Genomic DNA, 19,960 nt, shown 5'->3' with positions numbered 1-19,960 from the left:
TTAAAGTGTCGTATCCAAAACTGTACACAGTACTCCAACTGAATCCTCACAGCTGCCGAATACAGTGAAACAATTATCTCAAATATCTTACATTTGACACTCCTGTTAATACACCTCAGAATTATATTAGACATTTTCGCAACTGCATAACATTGTTGACTCATATTCAATTTGTGATCCGCTATAGCCTGCAGATCCTTTTCACCAGTCTACTGTCTAGTCATTTATTCCCCATGTTGTAGTTGTGCATTTGATTTTTTTAAAGGATATTAACCCTGTTAGAGAAGGAAATTAGGTTGGTTTGGCATGATTTGTTCTTGACAAATCCATATTGGCTATTACTTATAACCCTGTTATCCTTTAGGTGCTTACCAACAGATTGTATAATGATTTGTATTAAAGTGTGTCTGACTGATCTATAATTCCCTGGTGCCTCTTTGTTCCCAATTTTAAAGATAGATACTATATTTGCCCGTCTCCATTCCTGTAGGACCTCATTCATCCTCTGTGAGTTCGCAAAGATAATTGCTAATTGTTCCAAGATTGATTCAGCTAGATCCTTAACTATCCTAGCATAAATTTCATCAGATCTTGCCAGCTTGAATATATGTAACTTATCTAAATATTCTTTAAACTGATCTTTCCCTATTCTGGCTTGTTGTTAATATTAATTGTGGAAGCATTTTGCCGCCATTAAACTTTTTAGTGAAGACTGAAGCAAAAAAGGCATTAAACAGCTCAGCCTTCTTGGTGTCATCCATTACTAGCTGGACTTACATTTCCCTTTGTCTTTTTCTTGCTTTTCATGTATGTATATACAATTTGTGATCCTTTTATGTCCCCTATTTAATGAAGGGCATAACGAGTGGGGTCCCACAGGGATCGGTTCTGGGTCCAGTTCTGTTCAATATCTTCATCAGTGATTTAGATAATGGCATAGAGAGTACACTTATAAAGTTTGTGGATGATACCAAGCTGGGAGGGGTTGCAAGTGCTTTGGAGGTTAGTATTAAAATTCAAAATGATCTGGACAAATGGAGAAATGGTCTGAAGTAAATAGGATGAAATTCAATAAGGACAAATGCAAAATGGGAAATGACTGCCTAGGAAGGAGTACTGCGGAAAGGGATCTGGGGGTCATAGTGGATCACAAGCTAAATATGAGTCAACAGTGTAACGCTGTTGGAAAAAAAGAAACATCATTCTGGGATGTATTAGCAAGAGTATTGTAAGCAAGACACAAGAAGTAATTCTTCCTCTCTACTCCGCGCTGATTAGGCCTCAGCTGGAGTATTGGGAGTTCTGGGCACCACATTTCAGGAAAGCTGTGAACAAATTGGAGAAAGTCCAGAGAAGAGCAACAAAAATGATTAAAGGTCTAGAAAACATGACAAGGAGGAGGGAGACAAATTGTTGTTCTTAACCTCTGAGGATAGAACAAGAAGCAATGGACTTAAATTTCAGCAAGGGCGGTTTAGGTTGGACATTAGGAAAAAGCTTCCTAACTATCAGAGTGGTTAAGCACTGGAATAAATTGCCTAGGGAGGTTGTGGAGTCTTCCTCATTGAGGATTTTTAAAAGCAGGCTGGACAAACGCCTGTCAGGGATGGTCTAGATAATTCTTAGTTCTGCCTTGAGTGCAGAGGACTGGACTAGATGACCTCTCGAGGTCCCTTCCAGTTCTATGATTCTATGAAGTTAGGATGGTACCCAGACGGCCCAGTCAGGATTGGGTTCATATTATTAAAGAGCACTGAACAAGCATGTAAATTGACATAGTCCCTGCCTTGTCTAAAAATATCAACAACTTATGACAGCAATGGGAGAGGGACAGCATAAAACACATTCAATTTGTGCAGTTTGTGTACATATATATGGATTTTTAAAACAATCAGAATAAATATCAGCTATCTCTTAGTCTCCCTCAGTCTTCAGCCATCATTATTTAGTTGATATTGTGTAGGCACTGCAGTAGAAGTGAGTCTTGAGAAGGGCTTTCAAGGAGGAAAGGGAAATGACCTTATGGATTAGTTCAGAGAACATTTAATGTCTAGGGAGTAGCATGAAAGAAAGTAAGTTTGTAGCAGAAATGAGCAGTAGAGGTTGGCATTGCTAGCTGAGCAATGAAGCAGTGGACAATGCAATAGGACAGAGGTTCTCAAACTTTCTTTGTTAACTGACCCTTTTCAAATGCAATATTAATCATGGACCCCCAACTGAGAAACTGATTGACAAAAGTATATGTGTCAAGTATCAGAAGGGTAGCCATGTTAGTCTGGATCTGTAAAAGCAGCAAAGAGTCCTGTGGCACCTTATAGACTAACAGATGTATTGGAGCATGAGCTTTCGTGGGTGAATACCCACGGATGCATCCGACGAAGTGGGTATTCACCCACAAAAGCTCATGCTCCAAAAGTATATGTAGTCATGTAAACACGTACTGTTAGTAATGCTTTAAGAAAAAGAACATACGAGTATTTATAGATATTAGTGAGATGGGTGTGCCTGCTTCTTACTGCAGTCTATCTATCCGTGGTGTGATGGTTGACAAGCAAACTCGTAAATCATTCTCCACTTCCAGTTGGGACCTGAACTTTGTCTTCATAGCTGTCATGGCAGAGAATGATGCTTCACACATATATTTTGTTGGGAACGGTAGCAACGCTTTCATTGCTTCTGTAACTAAAACTGGGTTGTACGCAGCAACAGTTGGCCAAAACTGGCAAGGTGTCATTTCCTGAAACTTAATTTTCAGTGTGTGGGCACAGGATATTTTGAGAATGGATCCCTAACCCAATCATATTCCTCCATGTTTACATTTTAAAGTAAACACTGAAGTACTCTGCCAAAATTGAAAGATGAGCAACAGTCATGTCTCTCACACAGTCAGTTGTTATGCTGTTAGTATCCAGAAATTCTGTCAGTAGCGGAAACGTATCTGAGATTCCACAACTCTGTCTGGTTTTCCAAATCTTGACTTTCTTCTGAAATGCTCTGCTTGTCACTCGTCTCAAGTATGGTTTTATCACTCCCTTCTGTGGACAGGTTCAGTGCATTCAACAAGTTAAAAATGTCTGCAAGATATGCAAGCTTTGCGATCCATATCGGGTCAGAAAAATTTGTGGCAAACCTGGGATTGTGCTAGAAAGAAAACCAAGCAGCTGTTTGCGAAGCTCAAAAACTCCTTCCAACACTCTGCCGTGAGATAGCCAACCCAATTCCATATGAAACAATAATTTGTTATGTCCTGCACCCATTTCTAGACATAGCTTTGCAAAAAGGCATGAATTCAAAGGCCAGGACTTCACAAAATTCACAACTGTCACAGCTGCATTTACCACATCATTTAATTCGGGTTTCATTTTCTTTGATGAAGATCCTGGTGATGCAACATATAGTGTACTACAATTACTTGTAGATTTATGACTCATATTCTTGCTACACCGCCACTCCAATTGCCTGCCATAGTGGTAGCATCATCCATGCCAACGGCAGTGCACTTCTCCCAATTCAGCTTTCATGAAATCATCCAATAATTCGACTATTTCCTGACCTGTTGTCCATTCTGCTAACTCCTGACAAAAAAGAAAATCCTCCAAAATTTCTCTCAGCCAGATATAACGAACAAAAACTAATAATTGTGCTGTATTACCAGTTATCAGTAGTCTCATCAAGCTGAATTACAAACTGTTCATATGTACATAGTCTTTCAGTTAGTTGGGATTTTACATCTTTTGAAAACTCTTCAATTCTCCTTCTAACTGTGTCATTAGAAAGTGGTGTGGCCTTAAGTTTCTTCATTGCATCTTCGCTTACCATCACTTTGCACATTTCTACAGCAGCTGGAAGACTCAGTTGTTCTCCAGTGGTATGGTATTTTTTACTCTTTGCAGTCCGAAGCGCTGTTAAGAAAGATGCTTTCAAAGCCTTTCCCGGAACCGATGTTATGTTTGTCATTTGAGTTTTCTGTCTATTGAATTCTTCTTTCTTTCACTGAAGAAAGTTCTCTGGGTTTATCTTTATACTCCAGGTACCTTGTTGTGAGGTGTCATTTCAGTTTTGCAGATTTCATTGCTTCATTTGGTAGGATTCATAAGCATACAATGCATTGCAGTCATCCATCACTAAATTCCATAAAACCAAAATCAGTATAACTTTTGTCAAACTTTCTCTTCTTCATTTGTTTCTTACTTCTTGACTCTGCATTGTCTATGTCAGCAAAATTAGCAGTACTAATACGAGGACGTTTTAAAAACTTATCCATTTACAGTGTAATTTGCTCGCACACTATAAAAATATATTCAACTTCCACCTGCCAAAGACGTCTCAGTTATCAAAAAAAACCAGACATCACTTCTGATTTGCTGTCGCAAAGCAGTGAGATTTTTTTATGTTGACACTTATGCCATGTGAGTATTACGATGTTGTTCATGCATCATGGAATATGTTGTGTAAACAGAAATAGTAGATCTGTCAGTTTTAATCGTTAGGCAATGCAGATGTGCAGTGAGATTATTTTTTTATTTTTCTGCAACCCCTTAGACAGTCCTAGTGTGCTCATATGTCTCCCCATTCCCACAGAAGCCTATGATTACTGAAACTCCCACACTCCTCTATAGAGACTCCTGGTGACCACACTTCTTCACACATACTGATGGCTTCCTATGCACTACCCATATAGGCCTCCCAATGTGCTCCTTTGCTTCCTTTTTCTTTAAGAAGCATAGCTTTTTTTCACAAAACACAAGACTGCATATCGTGTCTTGAACTGAAGGAGATTGAAAAATGTAATACTTGATGTGAGTAATATAAATAATTTTGTCCTAGTTTCTCTTTGCATAATGAGTAATGTTAGAATGTTAGAAATTTTTTGAACTTCAGTTCTTTTAGGATTATTTTTTTTTTAAATAAATGGTTAAAAAATACTGAAACAGGAAGCAGTTAAATGGTAGCAACGCTTAAAGTTCTCTACCCAAGCATTACAAAAAGCTATTTCATAATTTTCAAGATAAATAGTGCACCATTCTGAGCCACAGATAGGGGCAGTGATGATATAGCACTTTTGATAAACCTTACCTTTTTAACAATTAATTGTCAGATAAAGTCTTAAAGGAGAACCAGATGTTAGAAAAGTCTTGAGGGGAAACTGAGTCTGGAGTGCTTTGTCTTTCTCTTATTCAAAGAAAGAAGAATTAATTAACTCTTTTCTTTATCTTTAGCTTCTCATGTCTGTGTTTGACAACAGTATGAAAACTTCTGGAGTCATTGAAAGTGACCCTTTTGACTGGGAGAAGAGTGGAACTGATGGCTCTCTGACGACGACAACAACATCAACAACTCCTCAGTTACATACTCGCCTGACCCCAGCTGCAATTGGGTATGTTCAAGCATTTCCTATATTAACCTAAACAGACAACCACTTAGCACCAGGGGAAAGTCATCTGTCACATCTATTTCTCCAGGGTGTTAACTAATAGGGTAGCGCAGGATACTAGGTCTCCCTTTGGTCATTATTGAGCCTCTCCTCAAAAAAAAAAAAAAAAATGCTGCTGTCCTAAATATACAGAATTATATTTATATATATATTTATTTATATATAATAACAGCAGTTACGAATGTTGATACCTGTCTGGGTTAAGAAATCCCTTTATTAGATTCCCATTCTCCAGTCAACCTTTTGCTAAAGCCTATGTTAAGAACCTACGGCCTGATCCCTAGCCCATTGAACTCAATGAGAGACTTCCGTTGCCTTCTGTGGGCTTTAAATCGTCACTAATGAGGAGCACTTGCAAATCTCTTTGAGATCCAAAGATGAAAAGTATTGTACTTATATGAATGCAACATAATATAATAGGATATAATATAAAATATAACATATATGTTCACCAGATGGTCTCTTTGACATAAGGAATCAGGAAGAATGTGATTTCCAGCTTTAGAAAGTAACTGCAAAGTCAGTAGAAAAATAGCTTTTAAAAGGTTTCCTTCATTCTCATAACAGAATTACATATATACAGTTTTATGGTATGATGTAATTTAATTTTTCAAATTTTATGTTGACTGGAAGTTTTGATACTGAAGTCTGTGCCTTGAGCGAGTGGGAATACCAAAGTCATTTCCACTGCATTATTTTTCACTTCTTCCTTTGTAGAATAGCCAATGCCACACCTATCCCAGGAGATTTGCTGCGAGAGAACACGGATGAGGTGTTTCCAGATGAGCAGCTCAGTGATGGGGAGAATGGTATTCCTGTTGGAGTCTCACCAGAGAAACTGCCTGGGTCCCCTGGGCATCAACGTACTCAGGAAAAAGATGTCTGGGAGGAGATGGATGCCAACAGAAACAAAATAAAGCTGGGGATCTGTAAGGTATTTATAGAACTGCAGTGGGAAAAACCTCTTTCAGCAATTTCTTGGCATCATCAGGAACATGATAATGTGGCATGATGAGTAATAGGAGAGCAAATGCTCATTTGGCACTTTAAATATTCTGCATTTTGACCAGAGAGAATGGTTTTCCAAAGCAGAGGGCTGCATAATTCAATGGGTCAGTGCTCTTTTCACTTCTAAAGGCCATGATTCCTATTGGGTTCAAAGATGGTTTTGTTTCCTAGTCACTGAATAAGGTCAGAAGTGTTTTCTTGCACTTTCCATGGTAGTAATTAAGGGTGAAGATGTGAAAATAGATCAGAACTAACTCTCCAGACAACAAAATAAATATGATTGGTATTCTCCATTTAGTCAATATTTCATGCTTGTGTTCATAATGTAACATATCACTCAGTTTGTGTTGAGTAGAATCCCATTACTGGAAAAGTAGAAGTACTAAGGGTCAAAATTGAGATACATTGACTAATTCATGGAAGGGAAACTTGCTCAGTGCTTGTCTGGATTATAGCTGGCTCTTGACAGTGATCCCGGTCTCTCATTATCATTACTTCTATTATTCGCTCTCTCTCTCATAATCACTAAAATTCATATTCAGACAATTGTAGCCAGTGCTCCTCTGATGTGAAAATGTCACCAGTAGCTGATAGAAGATGTTACTGAAGTGTTCTTTAAGCCGAAATACTATCTAGTGACAGGGCTGTGTATTATTTTTCCAGGTATACGTAAAATGTGATGGGGGGAGGCCAGACTGCTGTGATACTTATTTTTGTACCTGGCTAATGTATATTAGTTTTTTAAGGGGAAATGGCAGAAGACAGGTGGACTTTTTCTCTTTTGAGGCCAAACTCAGCTCAGATATAAGCAGATACAAGTTTCATTGATAACAGTGGGAGTTACATCTGGGGATCAGAGTGATCCTTCAACACTGAATCATACCCAGTTGATCTACAAAGGGAGATGCAGTTGGACATCTGATTTTAATTTCTAATAAACATTGCTCCATATCAAAAAACTACCTTGTAGACTTTGAGTGCAATGGTATTGCATGCCTCAGATATGCATAAGGATGAGTTAACATGAAGATTAACCTTTCATCAATAAAATAAAAAGAGGCTATGACTGTAAAGCAGTATGAAGAACCTCCTAGGCTTCTGGATTTGGCCTGCTATTGATGAGAATTCCAGAAATGGGAGTGGGGATCAATATACATCTAAAATCTGGGAAATGTAATGTATTGTTTTCTTCCATTGACTCCTTCCATCCTGAGACTTAATGAAAACCACAGCGTTGCTGGCAATTAATCCCTAATTTAGACTTATGCCTTAGAAAACTGGTAGCTGATGATCACGTATAAACTACATGAAATATGGCATGAACTTCTGCTGAAGGAGCATCCTCAATATGAATTGGTTTGTTATAGGATAGAAGCATTGGGTTATGTGCACTGCATACACTGTTGTGTCTTCCTCTATTTCAGCACTCCTAAAAATTACATTTTTATTTCTGTTGTTCTTTATTTGCACAGGCTTCTACAGAGGAGGAAAACAGCCATGGACCAGTGAACGGAATGCTTAATGCACCAAGCCTTGGTTCTCCAGTTCGAGTCCGCTCAGAGACCACCCAGCCAGACAGGGATGTCCCACTGATGAGAAAGTTACGTTCAATCCACAGCTTTGAATTGGAGAAACGCCTGACCTTAGAGTCAAAGCCAGACACTGATAAATTTCTTGAGACCTGGTAAAGAGAAAATTTCTATCTCGCATTTATGCTGGGATCTTTTAGGGGCTTGTTGGCTTAGACTGTATTGAGACAAGTAATGGCTAGTAATGTCTACTGGATTCATAGTATTTGTTCTGAGGAACGTCCCTGGCTTCTATCCCATTTTGCATTTTTAAGTTACATTTTTATTGAATTTTTATTACTATTTACACTAAGCCAAAGGTGTTCATGGTGTTTTATAGACAAATAAAGACAAAGTCCTTACCTCAAGGAATTCTTAGTTTAAGGGCCCATTTCTATCACACTTCTGTTGATTAGCACTTCATGAATAGTCCTGTTGGCTTCAGTGGGACTTCTCGTGGGAGTCAGTGCAATTTAACTTGGATAAGCATTAAAGAATCAAGCACTAAATTAGATATAGGCATAAATTACCTCTGGTAAGGTGTAATGTGTATGAAGAGCAGGATTTATGTGAAATAAAATAATGAGTTTACTTGTTTCTGTAGTGCATGTGTCATTAGTTTCACTTTTATTTTATATTTCTAAAGTTATCAGGAATGCAGCAGTGCTGGAAAGCTTGTTAGGAGAGGTGGGTTTTGAGAAAGAATTTGAAGGTGGAGAAGGAGGTTGTGTGAGTACAGGATCAGGGAATTTAGTCCAGCTGAAGGGAGTATTATGGAAGGATAACGCACAGGGAGACTAGAGGAAAGGGGTGTTGGCAGATCATAAAGCTAAGTTGGGAAGCAATAGAAGAAGAGAGTTGAGATCTAGGCGTTGGTAGAGCTGTGCAGAGCCTTGAACATGAGAACAAGAAATTTGAATTTGATGCAGAGCTTATACGAGTTAGAGGAAGACATGATCAGAGTAGACAGAGAGGAAAAGGAATTTAGTAGTATTTTGGATAAACGAGAGAGGTTCAAAGAATGAGTCATGTATAAACTAAAACTGAGACATAGAGTTGTACATCATACTTAATTAAGGACAAAGAAAGACAACTATCTCACACCAGTAATAGAATTAAAGTTTCATCATTTCTTTAACACCCCCTCACTCACAGTGGACAACAAAGGGAGAGATTTACATTCCTGAGTAATAAAAACTCATTAGTGTTCTTCAGACAAAACAAGAGAACATGCCGTACTGCAGAGAGATGGGATGAATGTCCATGTTTCTCACAAAGCAAAACTGCAGCAGTTAGAAAATCCTTGCAGGTAGATAGAAAGGATATATTTAGGCTGGCTTATTACATAGTAATAACAAAGTTATGAAACAAAAAAAGTTGATGCGGTACATGGTTATTCTTATGTCACCCTCGGTCTCCCAATCTCCTTTTTTCATTCGATACCAAAAGGAAAGTACTGAATCCAGGCTGAAATGTTTTGGCATTAATTCATGCTGAGGTGAGGAGCTGGTTTCCTTTTTTTCTTTCCAGTTTTTCTCTGACTTTTATCAACTTTCTGCCTCCTTCCCCTTATTTTCAGTAAGATTGCTGTAGAGCCCTTATTTGGCAGGAGTTACGTTTTCACATGCGAAACATTTGGTTGCAGGCATCTCCATAACTGCTGCTTGAAAATTACGTTTCTTATGCTCATCTTTGGATCTGTAAGACACAATATGACTGGCACTGCACTGGCCATCTGATACCACCCTGACTAATGTCTATGCTCTGCTCTCTCTTATTTTCCCAGTTTAAATACATACATAAAATTAACATATGAATCCCTACGAACTTTCTTCCATCGTCACCAGATGCCAGAGTTATCTTTCGGTAACTGGGAGGTAGAAATTAATAAAAACTAAATAAATAATTCCTTTCTTTCTCCCTATATGTCCCCAGCTTTCTCTGTCCTGGGACAGGGAACTCTGTATTGTCCAGCATTTCCAACCTTACTCACCATAGTCATACCACTTGGCTGATGCTGCACATGCTTGCAAAGTTAACTCTGTGGGTTATTTTTGGTTTGTTTTCCCTCCCATATTTTGAAGGTTTCAGCTGTTGAAGGCTAGTTCTAAAAAGTGGTAGGAAACACTATAGTAGACTCTGAAGTGAATTTAGCTTGGCTCTTATGGCAGAATTCAGATAGTGTAGTTCATTCTTAATTAATTCATATGTAACGTCTTTCTCTCCTAAGCTTGCAGAAGATGCAGAAAGATTCAAATGCTGGGAAAGAAACTGCTGTTGCTGCGCCTCCTCTTCCTCAGAAAATATCTGTTCCTGCTGTGGCTGCCCGCGCTGACCGTGTCTGGCATTATGATGAAGAATATCTTCCTGATGCTTCTAAGCCTGCTTCAGCCAGTTCTCCAGAACAAGTTGATGGCATTGTTAGTAATGGCTTTGTGGCTGTCAACTTAAGCTCCTGCCGGCAGGAGGTTGATTCCAAGGAATGGGTGATAGTGGATAAGGAACGGGATTTGCAGGATTTCAGGACCAATGGGGCTTTAGTACATAAAACAACTGGAAGTCCCTCAGATGAGGAGCCTGAGGTGCTACAAGTCCTAGAGGAATCCCCCCAAGAGGAACAACTAAGACTGAGTACTTGGGCAGAAAACAACGTCCATGCCAAGAATGAAGCCTTAGGTGTGGGGTTAGATCTACCTGTTGATCATGCTACTGCTGCTTCTGAACAATTTTCAGATAAGTTAGAATTTATGGCTGGAGTTGCTGGCCAGCTTCTTGCAGCCACACCTTCAAGTCCAATGGAGGCCCAAGCAGAAGGAGCCCTCACTCTGGTAAGAAAACTCATAGTTGTAATCATATCTTTACTCTCTATTCAGAGCTATATGAGAATAAAGCAGTAAATGAAAAGGCAGTGGCTAAAGTGTAAGCAGGTTCTGGAATGTTTAGGTTATGGGATATGGGACTTGACTCTGCACTAGGGATTTCCCAGGATCTGCTAAATTTGTGTCTAAATTCTGTGAAAGGTTTGCTATTGGTTCAGCAGTGAACAACCCTCAGAACTGGGCTTAATTAAAAGAACCTTTTAACCAATGAAATATACACACATATATGTTGTTATGAGTAAATAAACAGAAAGTATAACAAATTTGTAAAATACTATACAGTAGTATGTTATGTCCTGTAGAGAAAGTCTAAAAGGCAGAAGCTAGTATTGTACCAAAAAAAAACAAAGTTCCTTGCTCCCTCCGTCCTATAATTAGTTTCTTCCTTCTGAATTTCCTCTGCTGCTTTCTGCCCCTGAAATAACTTTTTGGCTTCCCTGTTTGACTGGCTATAATCTGTTTATTGATCGTAGGAACTTCTAGTGCACCGACACTGTAATATTTATGTTTCTGCAACCCCTGATATCTTTTGCACCAGCTACAGTTCCTTGCCGGCTTCTCTAACTCCACTGCTACTTCACACTTCTGAAATAGTTCTGTAATTGCTTGTCATCTGCCTCTCTTCTGCTGGACAGATTGCTCAACAGATTCCTCTGCTCCTTCTCCAGTTGGCATGTTTTTCTTTTCTGTCTCATACATCCCTCACCTGCACAGTTCCCAATAGTTTTCCTTCCCCCTCAGATGTCTCCATCACCAAATAATGCTCCCTCTGACTTTATTTCTCCCCTTCCTTTCTTAGAGTGGCAGTGTGGTTTAGTGGTTAAACCAGGGTATAGGGACTCAGGACTTGTGATTTCAGTTCTTGCCTCTTACACTTACTGTGTCATCTGGGTCACACAGGTCAGTAGTCTCAAACTTGGGTGCCTTAAATTAGGCATTGGAATCCATATTTAGGCACCTAAATTAAATCAATGGCATCTGTAGGTGTAGAGTATCTCTGAATATCAGGTCACATTTATTTAAGTACCTAACCTTAAGAACCCATATTTAAAAGTATTTGTCTTAATCTCTCTACTCCTTATTTTTTCTATATTATGGTTAACAGCAGCATATTGCTTAGAAGAGACTTCTTTTCAGTTTGGGTGGCAATATTCTGTTTTCCAAAATAAATTCCAAAGTTAAAACCCAGATAGACAAGGACTCTGGTTTCATAAATCCTAATAAACCTGTCTTCATTTCTCTCTTATTTTATACCACAGTTTTAAAAAGTTAAAGTCCTTTTTGCCGAAGGAGAGGCTGCAAAAATATATGTCCCTTGATGCTCCTGATCACTTACAATTCAGGAATCTGAAATTTTATTACTTTAGGAAAATTCAGAGACTCAATTAAATAGTTCTACTTAATCTCTTCTACCCATATGCAAATATCCCCATGTTCTCATGGAATATTAAAGACAGTAGAAATATTTTATACATGGTTATTTATTTTTAGGCACCCATTCTTTGCAAATTGTGTAATTTACAGAAAGATTAAATGTACAGAAAAGACCTTAAAATATGCAGCTGCTGCTAAGCTAAAGAGAACAAGAATTTTGAAACATACATTAGTAATATGACCAACACAAAATATTACAGTTTTAAAGTTGGTTGAGAACCCCATAAAGATGTACGATTGATTTACAGCTCAACTGTTGCTTTTTAACTATAGCCATAGTAGACAATGTATAGTAACATTGTTTGTGCAAAATGCTAATTTTCAGTTCTCAGTTTGCAATTTTGCATGGACCTTCTTCATACAAATGTACTAGTTTACGGGTAATGGTTTGCTTACTTAAACTCTGAGTATAGGCAGGATTGAAACTGTCTTGATTCTAGTGGAGTTGTCATTCACTGAAATAGTAGTGAACAATGTGAATATCTGGAGAGAAAAGTGAAGGTGCACTGGGAAATGGAGATAGCTATAATCTAGGTTTTTGAATTGAATATGTAGAGGAAGAAACTTTTGCTGAAATGGTAAATGGGGTAGGATTATGGCCTGAACTGGAAAAAGAGAGAAGTACAGGTAAATTTAAACTGCATCAGGAATGGGAGACATTTCAGAGAAGGTGAGTGGAGGAAACTTGTCTGCCTTGACAATGAATAAACAGTATGAAATTGAAAATGGAAATTAAACTGGAAGTAAGAATGGAGGTGATTTGGGTAACTTAATGTAAATTTGAAAAGGATTATCAAACAGTGCCTTTCAAAGGGTCTGATCCCAAAGACCACTGAAGTTAGTGATTGTCTTCCTTTTATTTCAGTGGCCTTTGAATCAGGGTCAAAGTGAGGCTGCTCCACAAATACCTGGTAGGTAACATGGTGCTGCCTCCTCCTCCTTATTTCTAGCTGCTTTTACAGCTGGTAGGCTTTTTATTTCAAAGGAGACCTGGATTCCTGTTAAAGCTGTTGGAAACAAGCAAGAAGAGTTTACATCCAGTAGGGTTCATAGCTACTTAAGAGAAGGGGAGGAAACACTGATTGATAATCATGGGGGTCACACACATACCTAGGGAGACAGAAATAGAACTAGTCTTCAGGGTCTGAAGTCATTGATGGAATGTCCAGGGGAACAGAAAACCACTCCATTGGATAGTATGCCCGGGGGACCAAGGAGAGAGGGAAATAAAGGGGTTGAGAAATATTATGGGGAAGAGGGAGGAATGGATGGGGGGAAGGGGCGGGGAGAAGGAGAAGATGAGATGAAAAGTAAATGGTTTGATTAGCATTTTTTCAAAAGGGCAAAATGCTTATCACATTCAAAACAATTAGAAATGCATACACACTTCCCTAATATAACTGTTCCATGTAAGCATTTGCTTTAGTTGACATACAAACATATAGTGCAAATGATAGATGACATGTCCACTAAAATATCTTTTTATTAAGATTTGGTCCAAGTTATGAAAAAGTATGAGAGCCCCTCGCCTAGATATTATTTAAAGGAAGAAGGTAAATTGAGGAGAACTGGAGACAGTAACTTCTGTGCAGTGCTGAGAGAGATTAGAGTTTAACTAGGATGAATCAAGTCTGTGACTAGGGCCCCAGTTCTTTGCCACTAATGTGAATGGGGCCATTGATAAGCATTTTGGATAAATTTTTAGTACATAAACTTTTTTTGTGGTTGAATTAATCTCACCTTAAGTAATATTAAGAATCCAACTTAAAGCAAAAAAAGGAAGAGAATTCATGGTTAAAGGTATAAAATTCAGCTTGATGCTGTAATTTCACTTCCGCATCCCACACAACTGTGCCATCCCTCCTTACTTTGGGCCTAACTTTCTGAAAAATAGTCAAATCTAATATTTTGACAGCCCACCAAAAATGTGCACTTATCACTGTACATTACTCATCTCATCAGATGTCTCCTAGAGGTCTGAAATGCCAATCTTGGCACTGTAGCTGAAGGGCTTTATAACTTACTTACTGTCAGAAATAATAGAGAAAGCAGAATCAGATGAATTTCTAGCCACTTCAGCTGAAGTATTAAAACGAATCACAGCTCTGGTGGAAAAGATAGCGAGGAATAAACTAACAAGGGAGAAGTTTGGATGAAGAACAAGAGATAGAAAAATGGGCACATAGTGGCTGAGATATAGAATGAAATAAAATCAAAGGTAGTGAGAAACAGAATAGAGTGATGATGACAGATGTACATGTAAGGAGAATAAGAAAACAATGAACTGAAGTAACTGAATTTAATGTGAGAGACAGAGAATTTTACTTTTATATGGCACCTTTCATACAATACATAAATAACTGCACCACTGAAATGCAGCTACTTCTGGGACAGAAGGTATTAGCAAGGTACACAACAACCAGAACAAAAGGAGGGAGAGGAGAGGGGGAAACTTTCTGCTGGCTTGGATTGTGACCTCTTTTTGAATTATGACTTATGCCGCCTACAAGAAGTTCAGCAAATTCACCTGGAGAATAAACCTTCCATGAAAAAGAACTCTGCCTTAAAATAAGAGGTTTTTCTTGTTGGTCTCTAATAAGGGTTCTGATTTATTATTATATTACAGTAAACTTCTACAGTTCCCTTACTTTTAAACTATTTCTCATCACTCAAATACTCTGATCGATCTTTGAGTGGTGTTAAATTCCATCTGGCAGCCATATCTGGATATGTTTCTCTAGAACAAGAATCCTAAATCTTGCACACTCTAGTGTAAAAAGGTTTTAATAAGGATGGTTGCATGTCTTCTCACCTATTTGAGAGTCTTCACATTCTTTGGATTTGGCTTTTGTGCCTACATAACTCATGAAACCACGGTTTGACCCCTTGCTTAGGAGAATGCGTCTTATTGTATTTATCCATAAAGATTGCAGTTTTTTATTGGCTTAATCATTAGTTAGAATAGGCAGTGAAATCTGTCCTGATAACTGCCTTATTTTAATTTTAAAAAGAGCACTTTTAGGTCATCCGTAAACTGTCATTTTTAGGCCAATAGACTGTAACATTTTGCAATAAATCAACGAACTTATTTTCATACAAGATTGGCGTTTTTTGAAGTACAAGCAGGTTTATTGAATCCTTCTTGTGCTGTGCTATTCAGCAAACCTTAGGCATGTTCTGTAGTTGTCAGTATCACTGTCCACAGGCCCTGTTGTATGCTGTCTCTATTTCTAGGTGGAATATTATAAATATGTTGTCTCGGGGCACATTTATATAGTAACTGTAACTCTGGGACTCTATAGGGTAGGCACTATGGCTTTAAAGAGCCCATTCCCAAAATAAAATTGCTTTAGTCAGTATCTTCAGTCTCCACTGTTACATTCCTCCGTAACAAGGTTCACTGAATGAGTGCATCTCATCCACATACAGCGGTATCTGGGAATAAACAAAGTGTATCCTATATGTATTGTAAAATGCTATCCTAAAATGGAAGAGTGGAGGAGATCCAATGACTTTCATTCATAGTGGCTTCATTTGAATCTCTTCCTTGGGAAAGTTTCTCTTTCATACATCCTGTGTTATGATTGTAGTTGAGGATTTGTCTGCTCCATAGGGAGGGAAACAAAGGAATGTCGCGGTATTACACAGCCACAACACAGGAAGATAACTATAGAGGGCGAGGGAAACAATAAAGACAGGGAAAATAAGGACATCTTTGCATAATTAAGAATAGTGAGCAGCACTTTCATAGTTAAGGTTGCAGCCAGTATTCCATGTGTAAAGCTTATTGTAATCCTCCTTCTAACTTTTTAAGTGAAGGTGATAGTGATCTGAATTGTGTGTTTTCAGAAGTGTAGCATCCGAATTGGGTTTATGGCAAAGAGTAGAAATTAATGACTTTCACAATGGAAAAAAATAACCCCATGATATATGAATGCTGGTTGGTTGAAAAAGTTTGGAAACTCATTCTAATGTACTTTATAATGCACTGTAATGTATGCTGTGATTTCTTTTCACAGATTTCATCATTATAAAATTTACTTTTTTAAGTTATTTGTGTTTCTACATCAGCGATACCATTGTATATTTGTTGACAAATGAGATTGTCATCTCCAGATTTAGATTACACAGCTTTTGGCCTTTAAAAGTCTAGATGAAAATGGTATATAAGGTGTAAAGTGACTATAGTTTGGATTCTACAGAGCCTGAAGATTAAAATAGTTTAATAGGGTATAGAAGGTGCTTAGGATACATAGCATCAATGGTGTCTGTAGGTCATATAGGATCTATCACTTAGTCTCTAACCCAGCTTTTGATAACATTCAAAAACATTGTAAAATATTTTTAAAAAATAAGAAATTAAATAACAAAACTTTATTATAGTTAAGGTTGCAGTGTGTGCAATTCAAGACCAGGCATACAATTAAACACATCCTTAAGAAAGCTCAAAATATTAAAAAATATGGAAATTGCAAGCTAAAGTTTAAAAAATGACAAAAATCTTAATACCCAGTGTGTTCCCACAGATTATTAAAGAGACCGCATTTTAATATTTAATATTAATCACCGCAACTCAAAAAACTTGGATTCTGCATCTGTAACAAAATATTCAGAATGACTAAAAAGTAGAAATTAACCTTTATCTGTTTATCTCATAACTTCCCTCAGAATTGTACCTAAAAACTTTAATACTGTATCTTATTCATACAACCATAAGCAATCCACAAAATAAAATATATTTTAACAACTCAAGAACATATGAATACCAGATATATAATTTTAGGTTTCTCTATCACTGTAGTATGTAAGCACATCCAGATAGCATTCTTTCTTTACTAAGCAAAATAATTTAATGTACCCCTAATTAGACTAAAATCATTAGAGACAAAAGCTACTGTATGAACATAGAGTAAACATCACTATTATGCCAGATGAAAAAACTACGTCTAGTACATTAAAACAGGAGCTATTTATGTCATAACTTGATACTCCAAAACAAATAATAAGCGCCAGTACTCAGTTATCCAAATGTATGATGTTTAAAAAGGACATAAGGGACCTGTCGAATTCCTAATAAAGTGAAAGAAAAGACTAACCTTAACTTCAATAGATGTTAAATCAGGCCCTAAAATAGTAAAGCAAATCCAGGGGTAGAGCAAAGGTCATTTGAATGCTGGTGATTTAAAAGTTTTGTGTGTGGATAAAATCAGTGATAAGGTTGGTGTCAGAATTGTTTGTGTAATCATAGCAGCCTTAAATGAAACTTACTGGTATTTATTTGGTTTCTAATTTAATGTAGATAGTGTGCCCATGTGAAAAAATACAAACAGGCAAACGGACACATTTTGCTCTTGTTGATGCTGATTTCAGTTATATTGCACCTGTGGCTATGAGCAAAATTTGCCTCAAAGAATACAATTTCAGTATAATACTACAGAACCAAATAAAGTGTCAGTAAAAAAGGGGTAAAACGGATCTAGAAATATGAAATAGTACAGTAGGTGGAAAAACATTGGGTCTGGGGGATTTAATATAAGTTCTGAAACAACTCAGTTTCCTCCTTCCTCCAGATGATTCTGAACACTGCTCTGAGAACATTGGACACGAGATGCTTTGGGGAATAAAGAATCACTCTGTCTGTCCCCACATCTGTTTTATGGTACGGACCATGTAGCGAAGTTGAAAGATCAGAAATTATCTGGAAAAAATTATGTAGCCTTTTTGTGTTGCTTTTCAAATAATAATAGTCATAATCCTGTGGAAAACTGTAGGAAGTGTCAGAATTGACAGCAGGTATGTGTTTTCTGCACTTGCACTCTAGATTTCTGGCTCATTATTTCCATAGCATTGCTTTTTTTTTTTCTTGTCATTGAACATCCTCAGGAGGGCTTCTGAATTTGGTCCCTATCTCTTGTGAAGAACTGATTGATTGAGGGTGATGAAACAGCTATGATTGTGGGAGGGAAGAAGAGAGAGACTATGTGTATATAGAAAATTGGCAGAGTAGGTAAGTGGAAGGAGAAACCTTTATGTAAGAAAGAGAAGTGGGAAATGCACACACATGAAAAAAACAAACAAACCCAGAGCTGATTAGTAGTAACACATCACAGGATGTGGGGACAGTGAAAACTGCCAGGATAATTGCATACCTTTGGGCAGTATGGGTCATGAGACCAAGGTCCAAGTGTATTCAGCCACCCACACCAGAGGAGTCATACTATATAAGCTTATTTCTTGAAGTGTTTTTCATTTTTTTTGTAATCGAGTATTGTTTTTAAATATAATGAGGACAAAGTCTCATATTTGAAGTTGTAATGGGTGTTGGTCAGTTATAATCAGGTGTTGGTCAGATTTATTATTTTATAATTATTTTATCTATTTTATAGATCTACAGAGAGAGAAAAAGCACCTGTTAATAAGTGACAACAAAAACTCCTGTTCAGATAAAACAATGCTTGTATCCCCTCACAGTCTGTTTACCTGTTATTGTATTGTTACTGTATTAGTATCAAATTGAAACAGGCTATACAATTTTACCTTTTCTTATCAGAGCATCTTTTTATTAATCAGTGAAGAACATGCTTACCCATGGAGATTTTGGTTACAAGTCAGTCCAGAATATTTTTTTAAACTACATGGGTTTTTTTCTGTTTATTGTTGACGTTTTATAAATGTAATAACTCACTCTGAGTTAGTTACAATAGTGGTTATAGTGCAATTGTATAATCAGGAAAGTAACTATGTAAAAATGCCACTTTCTTACTCAACTGATCTTCCTGTGTGTTCAAGTCACATCTGTTGGATTTACTGAAAATTTTTTTTATTTATTCCTATTACTACTTCAGAAGCCATGCAGCTAAGAGAAAATGAACTAGGTTCTATTCTGCCTCATTCAGCAACAAAACAGTCAATTGCATTCTAATTCCAGAGCCAATTTTTTTCTCAGTTACAACCTTGCAATCCCACTGACTTCAAATACAGTATTGTTGATCCTGGAGGTAACTGAGAGGGAAAAGAACACTTTATTTTTAGCTCTCAGGCTATTCTTGTGATGCTGACAATTAAAAGATGTCTTTACTGACCCTACCTGTAAATTGAGCAAATTTGACTTGGAAATCATTGAGAGAGAGTAAATGCGTGCACTGGAACTATAATTTTTACAGATTCACTTTTCTGCTTATAGCTACACTTTATCATGTAGTTAGAAAAGTGAATCTCTAAAATGATATTTTGCATGTTTCAGTGTTTGGCCAGTCTTGAAATTAAATATGTTCAATATTAGTTGTCAAGACTGTCGGTCAATTTTTAGCTCATCTGGCTGATAACCCATGAAATTGTTTCTTATACATAAGCTTCCACTGATCTGGATATCACTCATAATCTAGACCTGCTCTTTCTAGCATGGAGGCAGTCTGAGTTTTGTTTCCTTCCTTCCTCCTTTGAATTCCAAGTAATGCTGTTGGATTGCTGCAACACCGCATTCTGACCCATGTTTACTCTGCCTCCCTTAGAGAGAACAGCTTTAGGTTTGCTGCTCTCCACAGCAGAAAGCTTTAGTATGAGAATTTTCTATCACAAACCATTGGGAATGTCAGATGAGTCACATATCTGTAGTTGCAACTTGTTACCTTTCATTT

At 37.4% G+C, this 19,960-nt stretch overlaps 1 protein-coding gene across 1 annotated transcript in view; it reads left to right on the top strand.

The window, feature by feature from the left end:
- TTBK2 (tau tubulin kinase 2) overlaps positions 1 to 19,960 on the top strand; it is a 198,717-nt gene that overhangs the window by 139,968 nt on the left and 38,789 nt on the right. The window contains exons 9-12 of the mRNA XM_065403081.1: positions 5,220 to 5,377; positions 6,152 to 6,368; positions 7,915 to 8,126; positions 10,241 to 10,838. Coding sequence (XP_065259153.1) covers positions 5,220 to 5,377; positions 6,152 to 6,368; positions 7,915 to 8,126; positions 10,241 to 10,838 — 1,185 coding nt within the window. The remainder of the gene's footprint in view (positions 1 to 5,219; positions 5,378 to 6,151; positions 6,369 to 7,914; positions 8,127 to 10,240; positions 10,839 to 19,960) is intronic.

This window comes from Emys orbicularis, chromosome 4 (genome assembly GCF_028017835.1).
Source record: "Emys orbicularis isolate rEmyOrb1 chromosome 4, rEmyOrb1.hap1, whole genome shotgun sequence".
NCBI classification, from domain to species: Eukaryota; Metazoa; Chordata; order Testudines; family Emydidae; genus Emys; species Emys orbicularis.
This window is presented reverse-complemented; position numbering and strand designations above follow the sequence as displayed.